Source organism: Bison bison, unplaced genomic scaffold, assembly GCF_000754665.1.
Source record: "Bison bison bison isolate TAMUID 2011002044 unplaced genomic scaffold, Bison_UMD1.0 scf7180017864363, whole genome shotgun sequence".
Classification (NCBI taxonomy): Eukaryota; Metazoa; Chordata; class Mammalia; order Artiodactyla; family Bovidae; genus Bison; species Bison bison.
In genome coordinates this window covers 3,253,472-3,272,404 of record NW_011494935.1, presented here as the reverse complement: position 1 = coordinate 3,272,404, position 18,933 = coordinate 3,253,472, and the positions used below count along the sequence as shown (strand labels likewise).

The following is an 18,933-nucleotide window of genomic DNA, read 5'->3' as shown; positions in this document are numbered from 1 at the left end:
CCAGTACTCTTGCCTGGAAAATCCCATGGACGGAGGAGCCTGGTAGGCTGCAGTCCATGGGGTTGCTGAGGGTTGGACACGACTGAGCGACTTCACTTTTACTTTTCACTTTCATGCATTGGAGAAGGAAATGGCAACCCACTCCAGTGTTCTTGCCTGGAGAATCCCAGGGACGGGGGAGCCTGGTGGGCTGCCGTCTATGGGGTCTCACAGAGCTGGACACGACTGAAGTGACTTAGCAGCAGCAGCAATCTTTAAATGAGAAGAAACTGATCCCATTTTTATTTCCCCCAAAGACATAGCCCATCTTGTCAACAGATACTTATTAAATGTATTCTGCAAAGTTGATATTATATTAGAGGTTTCAAAACGTTAATAGCTGAAATATTAATAGTTAATATTTTTGAAATATTTACAAGTGTCTGGGACTCAGCTGAGTCCTTTTCATCTATTTTCCTATTTATTCCTCATTCCACTCCTATGAGATGGTCTCAGTCTCGTTTTACAGATATATTAACTGAGGCTTAGAGAGATGAGCTGCAGAGTCAGTATTTCAGACCTGGATTCATCTGATTTCAATGTCCCTGTTCTTTCGAGTACTCTAAGCTGCCAGTCAAACAGAACTTGTGAAGGGCTAACAAGGATGTTGCAGAGAAGGAAAGGTGCCCACCCTCTTTACTGGATGAGAGGGGTGCGATGGCCATGACAGAGACAGGTGACTGGAAAGGCTTTCCTGAGGTTCTGAGAATCCCTGGTTTAGGATCTTCTTGATCTCCCAACTTGGTGGCAGTGGGTCAAAGTTCACCTCCCCCCTTCCCTGTCTACGATGCTGGTTCCAACACCTCTAGATTTAGTACAGTCTGAAAATAACCCTGCCTCTCCATCCCAGACCAGCAGTTCAAGGTCAAGAGTACATCACCACCCTGATGACCAGGGCCCCTGGACTGCCTCTCAAAAAGCCTTCTTCCCCAGCAGGATCTGCTTGACAGGCCTTCTCCTTGCTTCTTAAGTAATGCTCAATTCAATTTTCATTTCATGAGGCTGGCATCTTCCAGAGTCAATTTGAATTTTGCAACTAAAATGTGGTGCACTTGCAATACCCTCCTCTAAATATAGACTGGCCCTCATGGTCGGATGTGGCAAGCTTAGATGCCCGAAGGAATCCTTCCTTATTAACTCATCCTTGAGTGCCTCAAAGCTGACTGTTTTCCTGGGGTGTGTGGGCAGGGAGGTGGGGGAGTATCTTGTTTAGTTATTGTTTTTAATGGGTACATAAGCCCCAGGGCCTCGAACCATTGATGTGGATCACGGTGGGTCTGCCAGCCCTGTGAAAGATCAAATCTGTTTAAACACTGTGGGTGACTGCTTTTTGTTCTCGGATCCTGTATGAAATAAACACATTCCAAGGTTGCCGCTTGCTCGGCCCCCCTGATGGATGGGATGTTGCATTCCAAGAGGGCAGCTTGCTAGCCGGAACTCTGGAAGGCTGATACCAAATTATTTGGAAGGATTTGAAACTTTCAAGCCATCTTATCACCTCTGAGGGGAAGCTGACTTGTCACACAGATGTCTGAAGCTTCTCCAGGCAGTGAGGAGCTATCAGCATAAAAAGTGGTTTCTTTAGCTATGCTGAAACACCCTTAGTGGGAGTGCAAATTGCTACATCTTTCCCAGAGGGTAATCTGATAATGTGTCTGAGTCGTTTCACAGGAGTCTACCTTTGGATGCTAACCGTTCAAAGTGGATTTTATCCTAAGGCAATCCTGAAGAGCAAGTGTACAAAAGATATTAAAGGAAAAATACATATATAAGAAAATTTGTCACAGCTAAAAACTCAAAGCAATCGTACATCAAGAGGGGATGGATTATCAAACATACAAAAAGACGTGTAACTTCATTCACAGAAATTTCACCTATCAAGTTTCAAGATCAAAAAGTTTGATAGCAAACTATTAGGAAATGAGTGGTCACTCTCAAATGTCAGTCAAAGAAATACAAATTGGTACAATCACTATGAAGAACAATTTGAAAATATTTATAAAAAATTAAAAATTTACTCAGAATAGTCCACTTTCAGGATTTTAATCATAGAATGTGGGAAATAGTGAAGTATGTATAGGAATATTCACTACAGTGTGGTTTGTAATAATAAAAGAGTTGAAACAACCTAAATATTCTTCTATTGAAGTCTATTTGGGAAAAAAGGAATACTATGAAGTTAACAAAAAGAATAAAGTTGCTCTGTTTATCTTGAAGTGGAAAGTGCAGAACAGCATGTTATTTCTATTAAAGAGAGCATATAAATATATTTTTATATGCATAGAATATTTCTGAAAGGATGTGCAAGAAACTGGTAATAATAGTTGCCTCCAGGGAGGAAAATTAGATAGGTGGGAGGGAAATTAGATAGGTAGGAACCAAGGAAGGGAGAGGGACATGTTTGCATTCTGCACTCAGGCCTTGTGAATGTGATCCCTTGTGTGTGTCTTACCTATTAAGATAAATCTGACCACTACTGTCATAAGTGGATTGGTTAATCACATTATGGTACTTCCTAGATGGTGCTAGTGGGAAAGTATCTGCCTACCAATGCAGGAGATACAAGAGACATGAGTTCCATCCCTGCGTTGGGAAGATCCCCTGGAGAAAATGGCAACCTACTCCAGTATTCTTGCCTGGAAAATCCCATGAACAGAGAAGCCTGGCAGATTACAGTCCATGGAGCCAAGAAGAATTAGACATGACTGAGCAACTAAACACACACACTTTTCATTATGGATTGCAATACATCATTAAAAAGATGTGAAATATAAATTAAAAACTGAAATGATTCAGATTTATTGAAATGGTAAAAAGTCCACATTTTATATTTAGTGATAAAAGCACTATGTGGTCCTATTTGTGTATATACACACAGGCACACAAGTGAAATAATGTGAAATATGAAGTAACACAGAGGCGTATAAAAAGTTAAAATCTACTCCTCCTCACTTCATGATACTCCTGAAGGTGACTAAGTTAATAGTTTTTAAAAATAAGATTATATATAATCCTGTGAATTGTCGTTTTCACTTCAGTATCATGAACAACCCTCTTGCATGATAAATCTAACCTATTCATATTAACAACTTTACATTTTAATATATTTTAAATTCCTTAGATAGTAAATTTTTGAACATAATCATGTTAAACCTAAAATACCAAATATTTCTTGCTCCAGTGATTCCATTTCTAGGAATTTATCCTGAGTACGTGGGCACAGACACAGAGACAAGAGTGCTCACTGCAGCACTGTTCATAGCATGAAAAAACCTAATGTCAATGAACGGAGAAAATGTTCAATAAAGTAGGATACTCCATAAATGGATTACACACCCATGAAAAGGAAAACAGTAACTATAGAATTCTGACAGAGAACTATGTCCAAGATATGCTATTGAGTGTAAAATGTAACCTCCACTATTGTGTTTATAAAATGATACCGTTTGTAAAAATACACAGATGCACACACACATTCCACACACATACAACTCAAATATTTACACACACACACACGTATGTATGTGGATGCTTACAAATAAATAGACTATTTCTGGAATTATATGCAATCTGGTTAACAATGTTTGCTCCTGGAGAGAAAGACTGAGGGTGCTGGATACAGGGGGACCTGGGGTCTGGTGTGCTTAGAATAATTTTTCTATTTTTTTCTTCTTTCTGTTTTCAATAAAAGTCTATGTGCTATTATAGACTTTTTTATTATGGTGCTTAAATAAAGAAACGAGATTTAAGAATTGCTATGAGTAAACATGCCAGATAGTTATAAAGCACGAAGGTGTACAAGTTCCCTGTGGTCCCAAGACTATATAATCTGAAAGAACACAGCAATAGAAAACCTCATGTCCTGAAGTACATCTTTATCATGTCATAAGACAGGGTTCTTGTACTGGGGTTAGGGAGTCTCTGAATTAGGATAGGAAAAATTACCTCTCTCTCTCTCTTTTTAAAAAATTAACCTTTGGTTGAAAGTTAGCATTTTCTTTAGCAGAAAGGCAGGCAACCAGCCACAGAAGAATTAGCAGGGTTTGTCACCCACAGAAATCAGATTTATGATGTTATATTACATTTGTTGCAGATATCTTGAAATATTCCCACTTGTCACTGCCTCAAATTATAGTAGTTATTTATTTGACTTGCTGCTAGGACTTGTTTATTTAATATGTTAATAAAGAAGAACATTGTTTTACTCCACAATAAATTTGTTTTATCAACATTATAATAGCTATTTTAACATAATTGATTTTCTTTGAAATCCTGTGTATCTTATTTTATGTATCTATTGTGAGAAGGGGCTTCACCAGATTACCAAAGGGGTCCCTGGAACAAAAATCCCAAAAGCCTCTGTTTAAGATAAATTCTGAAGAGTTGGGGACAAGGAGCCGCAGATGACTCTCTGAGGGTATACCTGGAAGCAGGTACCACTTTCTCATGATGCCAGGGGGTGATTGATGGCCTGAATATAGAAATCAGAGATGCAATTTTTTTTTGTTTGTTCCAGTTGGTGGCACCCCGTCCTCCCCCGCCAGCTGCCTCTCTGGATCTCTGCCCAGCCCTGTGCTGGTGGTGTGAGCCCTGGGGCCCACGCTTGCAAATGACAGTGAGCCTGGCTTGCCCTTGGTCCTATTTTAACCTCCTTCTGGGGCATGGCCAGGGTGCTGAGTTCAGCCCCTAAGCGATGCATGTTAGCTTGGCAGGAAACTGTCTTAAAGAGGAATTCTAAAAAGTGTGCTAAGCCAAGCCCCAAATGTATCCCAGCTTCAGGGGAACAAGACACTGTGGGCAGATACCCCTGGAAAAAATTAAATGGGGCTCTGAAAGGAATGGTCCGCTTGCATGTGTTAGGACATTCTGTTTCTGAACATTTCAGTGTGAACTGTTCATTGGCGTGACTTTTATAATGCACTTCATGTGCTCACACCACAGAGGGGCACTTGAGTGCTCCGAGGGGGCTCACGTGTCCTGCCCCTGGGTGTGGTCACGAGTGTGTTGTTGACAGAATTCTAAGAAACACAAGCCTGCCAGTGAGGACGGTACTCTGAGCCAACCTATGCTCCGTTGTCCCAGGATGGGCGTGAAGGATGGTTGGAGATGCCCCACCCCTACTGTTATTCCAGCCTGCTAAGTCCCTAAGACATAGCTCGCTTTTCTTCTCCTCCCTCAAATATTATTTTGGCCCACCTTATTTCTGTCTCCTCTATTCTGGAGACACTCATCATTCAGATAACACCATTTGCCTTGTGCTGAAATGGATGCACTCGTGAAGTGTTTAAGGGTCAGACAGCCATGGATTCAGATTCCAGCTCAGTGACTCACTTGTGCACACATGGTAAACTCACTGATGAAGACAAACATTAACAACCAACTTTTACATTAATCCATTTCCCACAAAAACACACACATGAAGTTGTGTCTTTCCTCCTTAAATTCATGCCCAGTTCATTCTCTCATTATTAATCTTTCTTGTACTGCTGAGGCCTGGGTGCCATACTCCTCCCACCCCCATCTCAGGTTTCTCAGGGAAATCAAGGCACCCTTGGCTGTTCTACTGTAAACACTGTTACTCCCGGAGTTAAAATATCAAGGCACTTTTATCATTCAAACTGAGACACTTTTGAGAATAGAGAGGGTTGGTGATGGACAGGAAGGCCTGGCATGCTGCAATTCATGGGGTCGCAAAGAGTCGGACATGACTGAGCGACTGAACTGACTGAACTGATAGTAATCATCAGAGCCCTTGGTAACAGACATAAGTGGAGACTGGCCCAGGCAAAGTGGGATGTCTGGTCACCTCATTATGGAGCAATGCTATGTCACCCACAAACAGACTCAGTGTATCTTTAGAGTGTTAGCAGAGCTGCTGGGCACCTTCACTTTTTTAGGAGATGCTTTGGTTTGATCTCTGGGTTGGGAGGATCCTCTGGAGAAGGGAAAGGCTACCCACTCCAGTATTCTGGCCTGGAGAATTCCAAGGACCGTATAGTCCATGGGGTCGCAAAGGGTCGGACATGACTAAGAGACTTTCACTTTGATGTTAAAGAAATCAAAGTAGACTTCCTCGGATAAATTAGAATCTTGGCCTTCTTCCCATTTATTTTAGGGCCGTGTGTAGTGTGTGTGTGTGAGACAGAATTTAGACTTTACATTTGGAAGTAGGGGCAGCATTCACTTCTCAGTATCTCAGACCTTTCTAAAGGTCTTAATTGGGCCCTGATGTAGAGTCACCAGAATCGTGCCCTCCTCTCCCACTTCTGTGGTGATCAGCTCTGACCACAGCCCTCCCAGAGGTCAGAGGGAGGTGACAAGGGCTGGGAAGGTCAGGGAAAATGGGGACTGACTGGCAACAGACAGGTCTCCCAGAGGCAGTGGAATGGCAACCTTTCATAAAGAATTAAGGTGTTGTCTAATTTTCAAGCTCATACCTTGTGTCCACTCTGGTCTTCACCTATCTTATCTTTCTTCATTGGCCCCATAAGCAGACCCATACTGACATTTTGGTTTCACAAAAGCAGTCAAGGCAGTTTCCTTTCAACGTGCTTGTGGTGGTCTCAAGGAATGGGACAAGTCACCTAACCTCTAAATCTGTTTCCTCAGTTGTAAAGTGAGCAGAACATTAATACCAATCTGATAGGTCATTGGCAGGTTCAAATAGTAGGTGAAGTCTGGCACATACTGTACGAATCATAGCTGCAATTGCTGTTCTTACTGGGAGTCTAGCAAATACACGTCTCTGGGCCTGAAGGACAGGAAGATGAGTGAAACCTGAACCCTTTCCTCCAGAGGTTTGCAGTCTGGTAACACTGCTGAAGATGTACCTGTCAGTCCCGATTCCCATGAACAAACGTGACAAGCACCATATACAGGGTATAAAGGCAACCATCACTGCCTGGGAAAGAGGTGGGGGCCAGGAAAGATTCCTAAGAGAGGTGTCCACAAAATCAGGGGTCTACAGATGGGCAGGATACGGGCAAGGGTACAGGAAGAGCATTCCTGCCAGAGGGGACAGTACGGAGAAACACACAGCGGGAGGGAAATACAAGGTGTACTTGGGGAAACGACAAACGATTTGAGTCACAGCACTCACCTAGCACTCGTATTAGGCAAGATGGAAAGATGTGGTCCCTGCCTACAAGAAGTTCTCATGCAAGTCACGAGGTTGCTAGAGAGAGCATTGCTGCAGTGTTTGGGGTGGACCGCAGGCACTTCCTTAACCTCAGGGCTCCTCTCTTCATGGGGCCCTCCAGAGCCCCAGGAAGGATCCCAGTGTGTCTCCTCCGGGTTGAACTATTTTGTAAAGTTCTCATGAGTAAGATCTATTACCTGCAATGTGTTTGGACCACTGTCTATTTCCACTCCAACTTCCCTCTGCTGTATTTCCCTTCATGTGCATGTTAGTATAGGGGTCATGGACATTTTGGGGAACCAGCTAAGAGTTAAAGATATGTTTCCCGTGGGTTCTTTTGAAAATACATATGTGGTGTGCAGTATTTTCTTTTTGTATGGCTAGGTTATCACTAGTCAGGATTACTGCAAAGCGGAAAACCAACTTTTAGAAATACTCTCTTGTCCATGATGCCAGCCTTTGTGACATCAAGAGGTAGGACCAGAGGCTGATTCAAGGTAGGAGAGAGTCCTATGGTGCATGTGGTCTCAACCACACCTATGTGGTGCAGAGGTGAATCCAGCTCTGAAATGTATACAGCCAGAAATTAGGCTGTGAAAAGTGTTCTAAATTTTATGTGTTTAACCCCAGAGCCCAAATTTGATAAAAGCCTTAAAAGGTATATGGCATCAGTCATGTGTTGAGAAGCTGAAAAAAGTCTAAAGCACCCATAATAAAAGAGAAATTGTGACTTAGCCTGCTAGGGGAAAGACCCAGTTATTTTTATATTCTTTATGTTCTCACCAGGATATGATGCCTCTTGGTGGCTGAATAATAGGCAGCCACTCGCCCTTCCTTTCCACCTTCTCAGAATAGACTCTGCTTTCCCTAGGGCCTCTTTAAGCTTCCAAAAATCAGGACTTAGAGTCCCACACCTAGGATCCCCTTGGTAATGAACCCTTTTAGTCTTATCTTATTGCCTAGCTGTGAATTCAGGTTCTGGCACTAATCAGCTGGGTGAAAAAAGTGAAAAAGTAAAAATGTTATCTGTTCAGTCGTGTCCGACTCTTGTGACCCCATGGGCTACAGCCCACCAGGCTCCTCTGTCCATGGGATTCTCCTGGCAAGAATACTGGAGTGGGTTGCCATTTCCTTCTCCAGGGGATCTTCGCAACCCAGGGTTCGAACCCAAGTCTCCTGCATTGCAGACAGATTCTTTACAGTCTGAGCCACCAGGGAAACCTCAATCAGCTGGGTAGCTTGAGGCAAATCACTCAATCTTTGAACTCCAGTTTCCTCATCTGTAAAATTAGGACAACAATAGTATCCACTTGGTAAGTCTCTGGAGAGGAGTGAATGAGGGAATGCATGGAAAGCACCCTTATTGCGGTGTAAGCCAGGCACACGGCAAGACCTAATAAATGGAGCTATTAGTATTATTATTAGCAGACATGGTTAGGGAGCACAGTGACTGCGGAAACATCCTGCAGATGTGGGAGAAAGCAATTTCCCAGTGTGGCCTGACAGCCATCCGTTATTTTTATGAGCCACACACACTCAGGTAAAGGCATCGCCTGCATTACAGATCTTACGAGGGCCATCTGTGATGGCACTGCAGCTACACACACACACCCGCTGGCATTTCTGTACTCTGTTTCATCCCAGCAGTACTGGGTGCTTCCACAGACGGCCCCAGACTATCATATCTGACAATCATGACCCTACACACATCATCCTTCCCCGTCCCCAACCCCTGCCGCAGGCCTCTGACTCTTACAGCAAAGCTGAGGCTAATTTGTTTATCCATCACTGAGAGGATAAATCATCCTCCTCCTTTCTTCCACAAATACTTGTCATGTCTAATCATCATGGTGTCTTCCACGATTCTAAGACTTTAGGAAACTCACAGAGAAATTTCAAAAAGATTTTGGTGGGGACAAACATAGGGTTACCAACTTTTTATCTTGTCAAGTAGAACATTGCGCACACGCATACACACACACACACACACACAGTGACTATCATCACCACTTATTACCATCATTCCATTAAAGAAATGTTATTTCAGTTTCCCAAAATAGGACACAGTCTTTAGAATAAAAGAACAATCATTTATATTGAGTACATTTGGAAAAACACAGAATTATCCTAACTTTTTTCTCATTTTTGTCATGAGCCAGTAAAAATTTTATCACTCATGGGCACTAGACCTCAGACAAAGGTCTGGAAGTACTGTAGTAATAGCAAGAATAATATAACAAACGTTTACTGAGTGCCAAATATGGAGTCAGATAGACTCCATTGACTAGCTGTGCAACCTTGGGAAATGTAATGAACCTCTCTGAACTCTAGATGCAGGGTGATGATACTGGCTTTGCAGAGGGGCTGAGAGAGTTATAAGCTGTACAGAATATTCAGTGTTGAGCAGCGTACCCGCTACACTGGAGACCTGCTTCCACAGTGCTCATTCAACTCGCCTTCTCCAGGGAGACTCTAGTTTGAAGAGCCTCCAATCTTCTGCCATATGGACTGGCCTGAAGGACTGGGCAGGATTGAAGATACTTCTGGCTACACTGGGCGAAGTTTAACCAAACTTTCTTGGCTCCCCATGGAGTGTTCATTCCAGGTACCAGGCACGGGGAGGACTGGTGCTATGCTGGTGACATAATTGCCTGTGGGAACTGGTTAAAAGTTGAGATTCATGGTCCCATATGAGAAAGTCTGATACAAAGGGTCTGTAAGGGGAATTCCAACAATCTATGCGTTTGAAAGCAGTTCCCTGCCAGATGTTTCTACTGAGCATCTGGGTTTGCTGATGGGTTCTGACTTTTGTGTTGGGACATTTTGTCTACTCAACTCATAAGTGTTAGTTGCTCAGTTGTGTCTGACTCTTTGGAACCTGATGGACTGTGGCTTGCCAGGCTCCTCTGTGCGTGGAATTCTCCAGGCAAGAATACCGGAGTGGGTAGCCATTTCTTTCTCTAGGGTATCTTCCCAACCCAGGGACTGAACCCTAGTCTCCTGCATTACAGACAGATTCTTTACTGTCTGAGCCACCAGGGAAGCCCCTACTCAACTCAGCAGAGTGTCTGGCATATCACTCCTAGCATGGTGTCTTGTGAGCCCTGATAAATGGGGTCTGAGGAGAGCCTGGGAGGAATCTTCTTGGTTGTGTTTCACCTAGTAACCTCAAGGATATTCCAGATATATCTCTTGCTCTCCTGTATCATAACCGATCCATCCCCAAGTCTCTGAACCATCTTCCTTCCACCTTCACTGCCACCAGCCTAGTCTAAATTGCCATTAGCTCTCATTGGGATTATGTTCTAACTGCCCCATCTCTGCTCTGTGCCCCATATGGCTGCTTGACTCCTCTTTTAAACACATAATTCATACTGTACACCTTGTTGGCTTCAAATCCTTCAGTAGTAGCTGGTGCAATTCATCATAAAACCTAAAATCCTTAATGTGGCTTAAAAGCCCTGCGTGGCCTGGCCTCTGCCCACACCTCCAGCCTTGACTCATACCTGTGGGCCCTCTATTCTCCAGGCTCTGTTAGTTCCCTGCCAGCTCCTGCCTCAGGACGTTCAGGTGTGCCCTTCCGTCTGACTGGAGCTCTCTTCTTCTACCTGCTATGTCACTGAATTAACTCTTCCAAACTGTTCAGGGTTCTGCTTAAATGCCACTCAGGAACCCCTGTGATATACTGATCTCTGGTGTATACTTCTAATAGCAGCACACTCCTTTTCGTCAAACCATTTATGTTTATTTGCATGTGTGTATTTTTCAGATTACCTGTGTTCCCCACTAGAACTAAATTCTATGAGAACATGGAATAGCTGCTTTGCTCACCACTGGATCTGCAGCACAGTGCCTGGACCTCGTAGGCCTCCAATAAATATATCATTATTCAGTGAATGAAGGAATGTATGATAAAGATGTGGAACCAGGTTTCCAGATGAAGGTCAAGATCCCACTTTTTCTTCCTGGTTGGGATGACTAGATGCCCAGCGTAGAGAGACCCATATCCTACACAGTACAGGAGGTAAGAGAAGGCCTAGCCTTGAACTAAAATGTGGATGATCTTCTCTAATATTTTATGAGTCAATCTTTTTAAAGGGTGAAAAGGGAATAGAAGGTTTTGTAACAGGGTTTTGTAACAGAACTAGAATAATCAGCTTTTGACAAGGTGGCTCTGGGGTTCCTGGAGAACATTTGCTATGAGAGTAGGTTGGGATCAGAAAGCAAAAAGATCAGACATCTCCTTTGTGCCCTGGGCCAGGTAAGTACCTGTTCTGACAGACATGGATTCAAGTTTTGTCTCTATCATTTACTTACTGTGTGAATTTGGGCGAGAAGTCTAACCACTCCGAGCTTCAGTATCTTCTGTCAAGAAGGAGCTCCCCTGTCAGGGCAGCTGAGAGGATTAGTGGGATAATGTCTGTAAAGGGTCTAGCAGAATGCCTGGTACATAGTATGTGCTCTATGATAATATGACCTCACTGGGCTATGAGCCTCCTGCAGGCAGGGATCATGTTTGCTTTGGCACAAGAACCCAGGGATTAGTACAGTGTCTAGTACATAGTAGGTGCTTTAGGAAGTCTTCATTAATGACTTCAGAGGTGGCTGAATATATTTTCCTTCAGTAAGATTTCCCTTTTCTAGGAAGGATTGAATGCATATAAGTTGCTTCTCTGGTGTCTGACTCTCTGCAACCCCATGGACTGTAGCCTACCAGGCTCCTCCATCCATGGGATTCTCCAGGCAAGAAGTGGAATGGGCTGCCATGCCCTTCTCCAGGGGATCTTCCTGACCCAGGGATCAAACCCATGTCTCTTATGTTTCTTGCACTGGCAGGTGGTTTCTTTACCACTAGTTTCTTTGCCACCTGGGAAGCCCCTAGGAAGGATTCCCTGTGTATAAAATTTCCCCTCACTCAAACCCAGTTACTTTCCTTGTGAGCAACTCAAATCCCTGTGTTTTGAAACCTCAGAACCAGAAATTTCTTGTGTTTGTGGGGGTGGCTCCGTTCTGAGTCATCCCTGAGACCCCCACCCTCCCTTATGCTCCTGCGGGAGGTGGAAATTCATCAGGCCTGATCTGAATGAGAGGACTAGAGAAACAAATCAATGGACAGAAGGATTCCGATTTGGTTCCAGTACTACAGAGAGCACAACTGTTTCTTTGAAATTGACCTTCATTTATTTGGAGGGGAAAGCAGTTAGTTCAATAATGGCTTCCTGGTGCCTTTCAGCATTTTAAAAGACGGAAGAAAGATTTGGAGCGAGGCAAGGTTCCAGTGTTTTCTAAACAACACACCAAGCTCAGCTACCAGTTGGCTGCCCAGCACTTCCTGCTACCCACCCCCACTCCCATCTTAAACCCCTCCCCCACCCTCCCCAGTGCAATGCACATCCCTCAATAGCCCAGGCACTTCTTGACCCTGACCACCCCAGGCGGTGGGAGTTGGCCTTCATTATAATGCCAGGAAGCTGAAGACTGCTTGGACATCTTGCACATGGCCCATCAAGTAGAAATGCTGCTATATTATATTCCAATTATTTCCTGTCCCTCCGTGGCCTGATTCCAGGGGCTGAATAAAGGCGTTCTTGTTTGGTGGATCCATCCCTGCTCCTGAGTAAGTGAGAGCTGGTCCCTGGCCCAACTCTGTTGAAGCCACAGGGAAAGGGTGGGGAGGAGATAGGGAGGGTATTACAGGTGGGGAGGGCCGCACAGGAGATAGGAGGCCTGTCTCTGCAGGCAGCCCAACCATGCTCTCCAAAATAAAAACAAGGGAGGAAAGAAAACAAATGGAACCCCTAACCAGGACCCTGTAGGGGGCAAAGCTATTTCCTTCCCAAGAGGAATCCCAACCCTCCTCTCCCATGGAGAAGAAAAACACAGAGACAGAAATCTGGTGCCACCCAGGCACCTGGCTGTCTATCACCACTGGAAGTTTACTCCTACCTGAACTTTGCCAGCTGCTGTCTCCCCCCAGATCTGCTTTCTCCTCTTCAGAGTGAAAAGCCTTTCATGGAAAATTTAGAATTTGGAATCTGCTTCAGATTCCAAAGGAATTATTGTTCTACATCATGTTACTTTTATTTGGGTGTTATCTGAACTCAGAGGAAGTAGAAGTCCACATCTCCATTGTGCTCAGATGCTCTTTCTAAATTAGTAAGAGCATGTTAATCAAGTACCTTCTCTGTTTGAAACTCTTGAGTAACTTTTGAAGTCCATCCCAAACTTAATGCCTGGAGTCCGCATTCCTTACCCTCCAGGGGCTGGAGGTCCTTGGGAGAAGTGTGTGGATGGAGTCTGCTCAGGGACAGCACATTGGGAGATAATGGCTGGCCAGAAAGTGTTCAAGTCAAGCAGAAGAGAAACAAGCTGTGATAAATCTCTGGGTGGCAAGAATGCCTCACTTTCTGTGGCATGGAAGCCAAGGGCCTGAGCTGTTAGGAAGATAAGATCTCAGAAAGGGATGGACAGAAAGAGGGCAGAAGTTGAAAGAGTATAAAGGGAGAGAAAACTGATGGTGGGCGTGAAGAGCAGAATGCAGACAGCAGCCACATTTTCCTGCACCACCATGTGGGTGGGGAAGTGCTAACCTGTGCAGTGTTTAAAAACCCTGGTGTCCAGGAGGCTGGAGGCTAAAGGGAACTGAGAGATCCCCTGGCTGGTGCTTCCCAAAGCCTGGTGGTGGGCTGGTTAAACATGTGATTCCTGGGATTTACTGAATTAGTTTCTCTATGTGTTAGGCCTTAGAAGCTGAATTTTTATTAAGATCCACAAATGATTCTGATCTTTATTAAAGTTTGAGAGCCCTTGATTCAGTTCAGCCCTCGGTGTTCCCTGGAAGTGAGACCTGAAGCCCAGAAGGTAAAGCAACACACCTAGGGCCACAGAGCTAATTGATGGCAAAGCTCACATCAAGCATTCCTTTGGAACATGTTGGCAGCCTTTTCACTTGTTTCCCTTGCCCCTAAAGTGAAAGTCTGCAACTGTGATCCATTCCCGCATCTTGCTGGGACCTTGTCTTTCCTGAGGATGCACAGCCTCTGTCAGTTGAGAATCAGGGGAAGAAGGAAGAAAGGATAAGATCTAGTCAATAGTTCCTTTCTGAGCCTTTAATAACAGGTATAGGATTATACCTATAATCAAGCATTTGCTGTGTACCAAACACTGTATTAAGTCCTTTCCATGTACTAGTGCAAACCCCATGGAGCAATAGTAATTAGCCCTACTTTACAGATGAAGAAACTGAGGCTCACAGAGCAGTAATCATTTGCCCAAGGTCACATGGCTAATTAGTAGCCAAATCACCCCATGTGTGACTGTGATCTTTGTATGGTCCAGTGCAGTGTGAACTGTCATCCACTTGAACTGGACAGGCCTGCAAAAGGGCCCTGAGACCTCAGGAAAGAAAAGAAAGCTGGGCAGTGGGATGTGACCGCTACTGTGTATAGAGCTACAAAGCCTCTCTGCTCAGCACAATGAAAATATTTCTGAAAGGCACTAGCTCAAAAGCTAGCCTTAGAAATTACAATATGACAGTAGGTTAAACAGCTTTTTTTCTTTGTCATTCTTAAACAGAAACTCCTCACATCTGCTTGCCCTCTTTCTATTTGGTTCTTTCTTTTGGAAGCAGTGTGTCTTTAGGATTTTCGTGACTTGAGAGATTGGTTACGTTCGGTTCCAACTGAGCCACTGGTGTGACTGCAGCATTAGTGGTCCATGGCACGTAGCAGCCGTGGCCTCTTCTGATATCACAGCACATGACTGCCATGATCACCTCCCTCCATTCATTTTCTGGAGCGTCCCCCAGGGACAGGAAAAGAAACTAAAGCAGATCATTGCCTCAGAGAAGGAACAAGTGTTTCTTGAGCTATGTGGACAGGATGGCATAGTATCCTTTTCTAGGTTTACCTCCTAACCATACCTCGGTTTCATCCTTAGAGGAAGTCAGGTAGCGTTTCGAACAACTCACTTAGTAGGACTTCCCAGTCAGATGAAGATGGGCACATGTTTATAGGATAGGAAGGGCTCAGTTTCATACTAGCAGGATTTGGTGTCTAGCAGCTGAAGGTGAGGGGCAACTATAATTTAATTCTGGGCATTCCATCAATCACCAGAGTTTGGGACATTTTGGGATATTTTTGGATGACCCTCTGACCATCATTCTTCTCTTTCAAATCTCAAAGCTTTAGATTAAGGTTGGTTGGGGGTGTGAGGCATAAAATGCTCTTACTAACTCATAATGAAGAGAGTACGTGGAGGTGAGAGGAAGTGGTAAGGGATGGGGGCAGAACGCAGCCTCTGCAAAGCTTTAGAGGACCATGGGTCTCTGCAAAAGCACTGGAAATGCTGAATGAAAACTGCCTTCCCGTGTCCGAGCTGCCTCCCTGCTTCCCAAATGCCGTGTCTGCGGTAACTACAAACTATTTTGTATGCTGCATTAGTGACAGACACTGCCTTAGCCGACACATCATTACAACTGAAATAATGCTGGAATGATGTTCAAGTCCAGTGTCCTTTTTAATTATTAAACCAAGGCTGTTGAATGAGTCATTCCACATACCAGATTTTCCTCCCATGGTTCTATTTCGAGTAACTTGTACCTCCCCTTAGCGTGTTCTGCTAACACCTGAGTTGGCTCTTAGCCAGCTACCCAATCTGCAAAGCCTTTGCAGAACAAACAATATTCCCCAGCCTCCAAACACACACAAACTGCATAAAAAAACCAAAACCCATGAACTTACTTTATAGTAAGCTCATCAGTAATCCCCAAAGCTGAGGATGCCCAGTTCCCCTTGGCCAGTCCCTAACTTACCAAGTGGTAGAGCGATGAAGAAGGGTAACCAACACAAGATGAACATGCCGACCACAATGCCCAAGGTCTTGGCTGCTTTCTTTTCCCGGGAGAACTTAAAAAGTTTGACAGCTATGGAACTCCTGGGGTTATGGCCCTTGGCCTTGGTACTGCTGAGGGTATCCTCGTGAAAGTTCTTGGAGTGGATCCTCAAGGTCAGCTCCTTGGAGTTGGACATCTCCTTCATGACTCCAGCCTCCAGGTTCTTGGTGGTCCTCTTGGCAACGATGTATACGCGGCAGTACATGACCAGAATGACCGCCAGAGGGATGTAGAAGGAGCCCAGGGAGGAGAAGAGGGCATAGAAGGGTTCTTCAGTGACCCCACATTCCCTGTCATCGTTGGGTGCCGGCTCCTTCCACCCAAGAAGAGGCCCAATGGAGATGACTGTGGACAAGACCCAGACACCAAGGAGCGCCAAGATGGCCTTCCTTCTGGTGACCAGTGATGGGTACTGCAGAGAGTAGCGCACCCCAATGTAGCGGTCGATGGAGATGGCGCACAGGCTTAGAATGGAGGCTGTGCAGCACAGGACATCCACGGCGGCCCAGATGTCACAGAAGATCCGGCCCAGCACCCAGTAGCCAAGCACCTCCAGGGCAGCAGAGAAGGGCAGAACGGTGAAGCTTAGCAGCAGGTCGGCAATGGCCAGGTTGACGATGAAGTAGTTGGTGGGCGTCCGCAGGTGACGGTTGCAGGCCACAGACAAGATGACTAGGATGTTGCCCACGATGGCAAAGAGGATGAAGGCGCCCAGCACCAGGCCCACGGAGATGGCCCTGGTGATGTCCAGCTGAGGCAGTGTAGAGTTGGTCGAGGTCTGGTTGGGGCCAGTGAAGTTGGCATTTTTCAACTCTCCCCAGTGGGCAGGTGCTGATGTGTTGTGGCCGGTGTCCAGATCGGGATTCATTTTAGAGTCCGCCCTCCATAGCCAGGGGGGTGACAGGGCTCAGAAGGCTGCGGGGAAGGCTCTTCAGCTGCCCTGAAACTTTGCTGCCCCCGTGGTCTTCTTCCCAGAGGTGCCCTCCTGGCGAGAAGTCATCTCCCCCGGGCAGCCCAGCCCGGCAGCACGTCTCCTGCCTGCACCGAGCCGCTCGCTCGCCTGTCAGAGGGAGGAGGAGGAGAGAAGGGACGAGGCGGCAGCTCCAAGTTTAATGGTCCACGTCAGGCGCGCCAGGCCGGGCTCGCGGGGAGCGGCGGGGAGGAGAGGGTGGCGGGGCAGGGGGCGCCCGGCTTTGCCCGGTCCGCGGCGGGTCTGCGGACAGCGGCGCCTCCGCCCAGCCAGCGCCGAGGAGGGTCTGCTTTCAATGAGCCGCCTCTGGGCTGACTGCACGGCGGTGACATCAGGCGGGGGAGCCCGGCGCCCTGACTCCGCGCGGCACTAGGGGGCAATGCGGGTCCAGCGAAGGCGCCCGCAGCCCCGACGCCGCCACCCAGTAGAGTCCCGAGGCCGGCTGCGCCCCCGCCGCCCCCGGGGGGCACGCCGGTAGGGTGTGCAGTGAGGGGGGCGGGGTAGGGCGACCTCAGCGTGGGGATTCCCCCTGCCCTCGATCTACCCGCCCCCCACCCCCACGAGTGGCCCTCTGGGGTTCTTTTCCCTTCTGTTCACCGAGCAGTTTCAAAATGGGGGTGGGGGTACTTGTTTTTAATGAGGGGGGTCTGAAGTGAGCACCCAGATTTAAGGGGCTATACAACTTGCGTGGAACCTAAAAGGGGCAGAATTCGATGGTTAAGCAGGTTAGAGGGCCTTGAGTCAGGTCTGAGACCAACCCCCATCCTTACCTCCCTGTGCAGCCTTTCTGGTGGGAAGCTTTTTGTCATTCATTCATTCGCTCATTCACTCATTCATTAAACAGAATGTTAATCGGGCATCCACTGTCTGCCCTGGGTTCTCTTCTAGGTGCTGTGGGTATAGCAACTGAACCAAGTAGATAAAGACCCCCTCTGTCCTTGGGGAGCTTGTATTCTAGTGGGAGAAGACAGACAAATAAGTCGGCAAATTCTGAGATGTGCCCTAGGTGGACAGGTGTAACAAAATAAAGCAAGGTTGGGGAAAAGGAATGGTTTGGAGGCACATTTGAAATTTTATCTGGGTGCTCAGGATTTTACTGAAGTGATGTTTGAGTCATGACCTGAAAGAAATGGCAACAAACTGTAGGCTATCTGGGGGTGGCAGTGGGGGTGGGGGTAGGGAGGGGACTTGGAGAATCCATATTATTTGTTGATTTTTTCCCCCTTTCTGCTTGATATCCATGTTGGACATTCAGCTATAGGGACACACTCCCAAAGGTGGATGAATGGTACCTAGGAGAGAAGATGTGGCTAAGGATGCTGAGGGAGAGCCTCACGTTAGCTAACATTTATCCATATGTCCCAGTCCCAGACAGTGTGCTAAGTACTTTTCCTATTTTCTCACAACACTAGGAAAGATAGACTGTTCTCATGACCATTTCATTCTGCAGATGGGACACTGAGGTGCAGCAAGATTGAACTCTTTGCCTATGTTCACATGGCCATCAAGCAGAGAATTTGGGAGCTGAACTCAGACGCATGTCTACCCAAAGTTGAGCCCTTAGCTGCTATGTCATGCTTTTCCTCCAGAAGCAAGAAGGGGGTGAATCCCACCCCCAGCTTTATTGAGATATAACTGACATATAACATTATGTAAGTTGATTTGAGACACTTATAAATTGAAAAATGATTACTATCACAGTGTTAGCTAATACCTCCAACATGTCACATAATTACCATTTCTTTTTTTGTGGTGAGACATTTAAAATCTGCTCTGTTAATAACTTTCAAGTATATAATATAGTATTACTAACTACAATCACCATACTGTACATTAGATCCTCAGAACTTATTCATCTTATAACTGGAAGTTTGTATCCTTTGACCAACATCT

General features: G+C 45.7%; 1 protein-coding gene across 1 annotated transcript in view; it reads right to left on the bottom strand.

Annotated features, from left to right (window-relative positions):
• Positions 1-17,325, bottom strand: part of ADRA1B (adrenoceptor alpha 1B) — a 61,536-nt gene extending 44,211 nt beyond the window's left edge. Inside the window, exon 1 of the mRNA XM_010855347.1 lies at positions 15,990-17,325. Coding sequence (XP_010853649.1) covers positions 15,990-16,938 — 949 coding nt within the window. The 5' untranslated portion in view covers positions 16,939-17,325. The remainder of the gene's footprint in view (positions 1-15,989) is intronic.
• Positions 17,326-18,933: the final 1,608 nt, after the last annotated feature.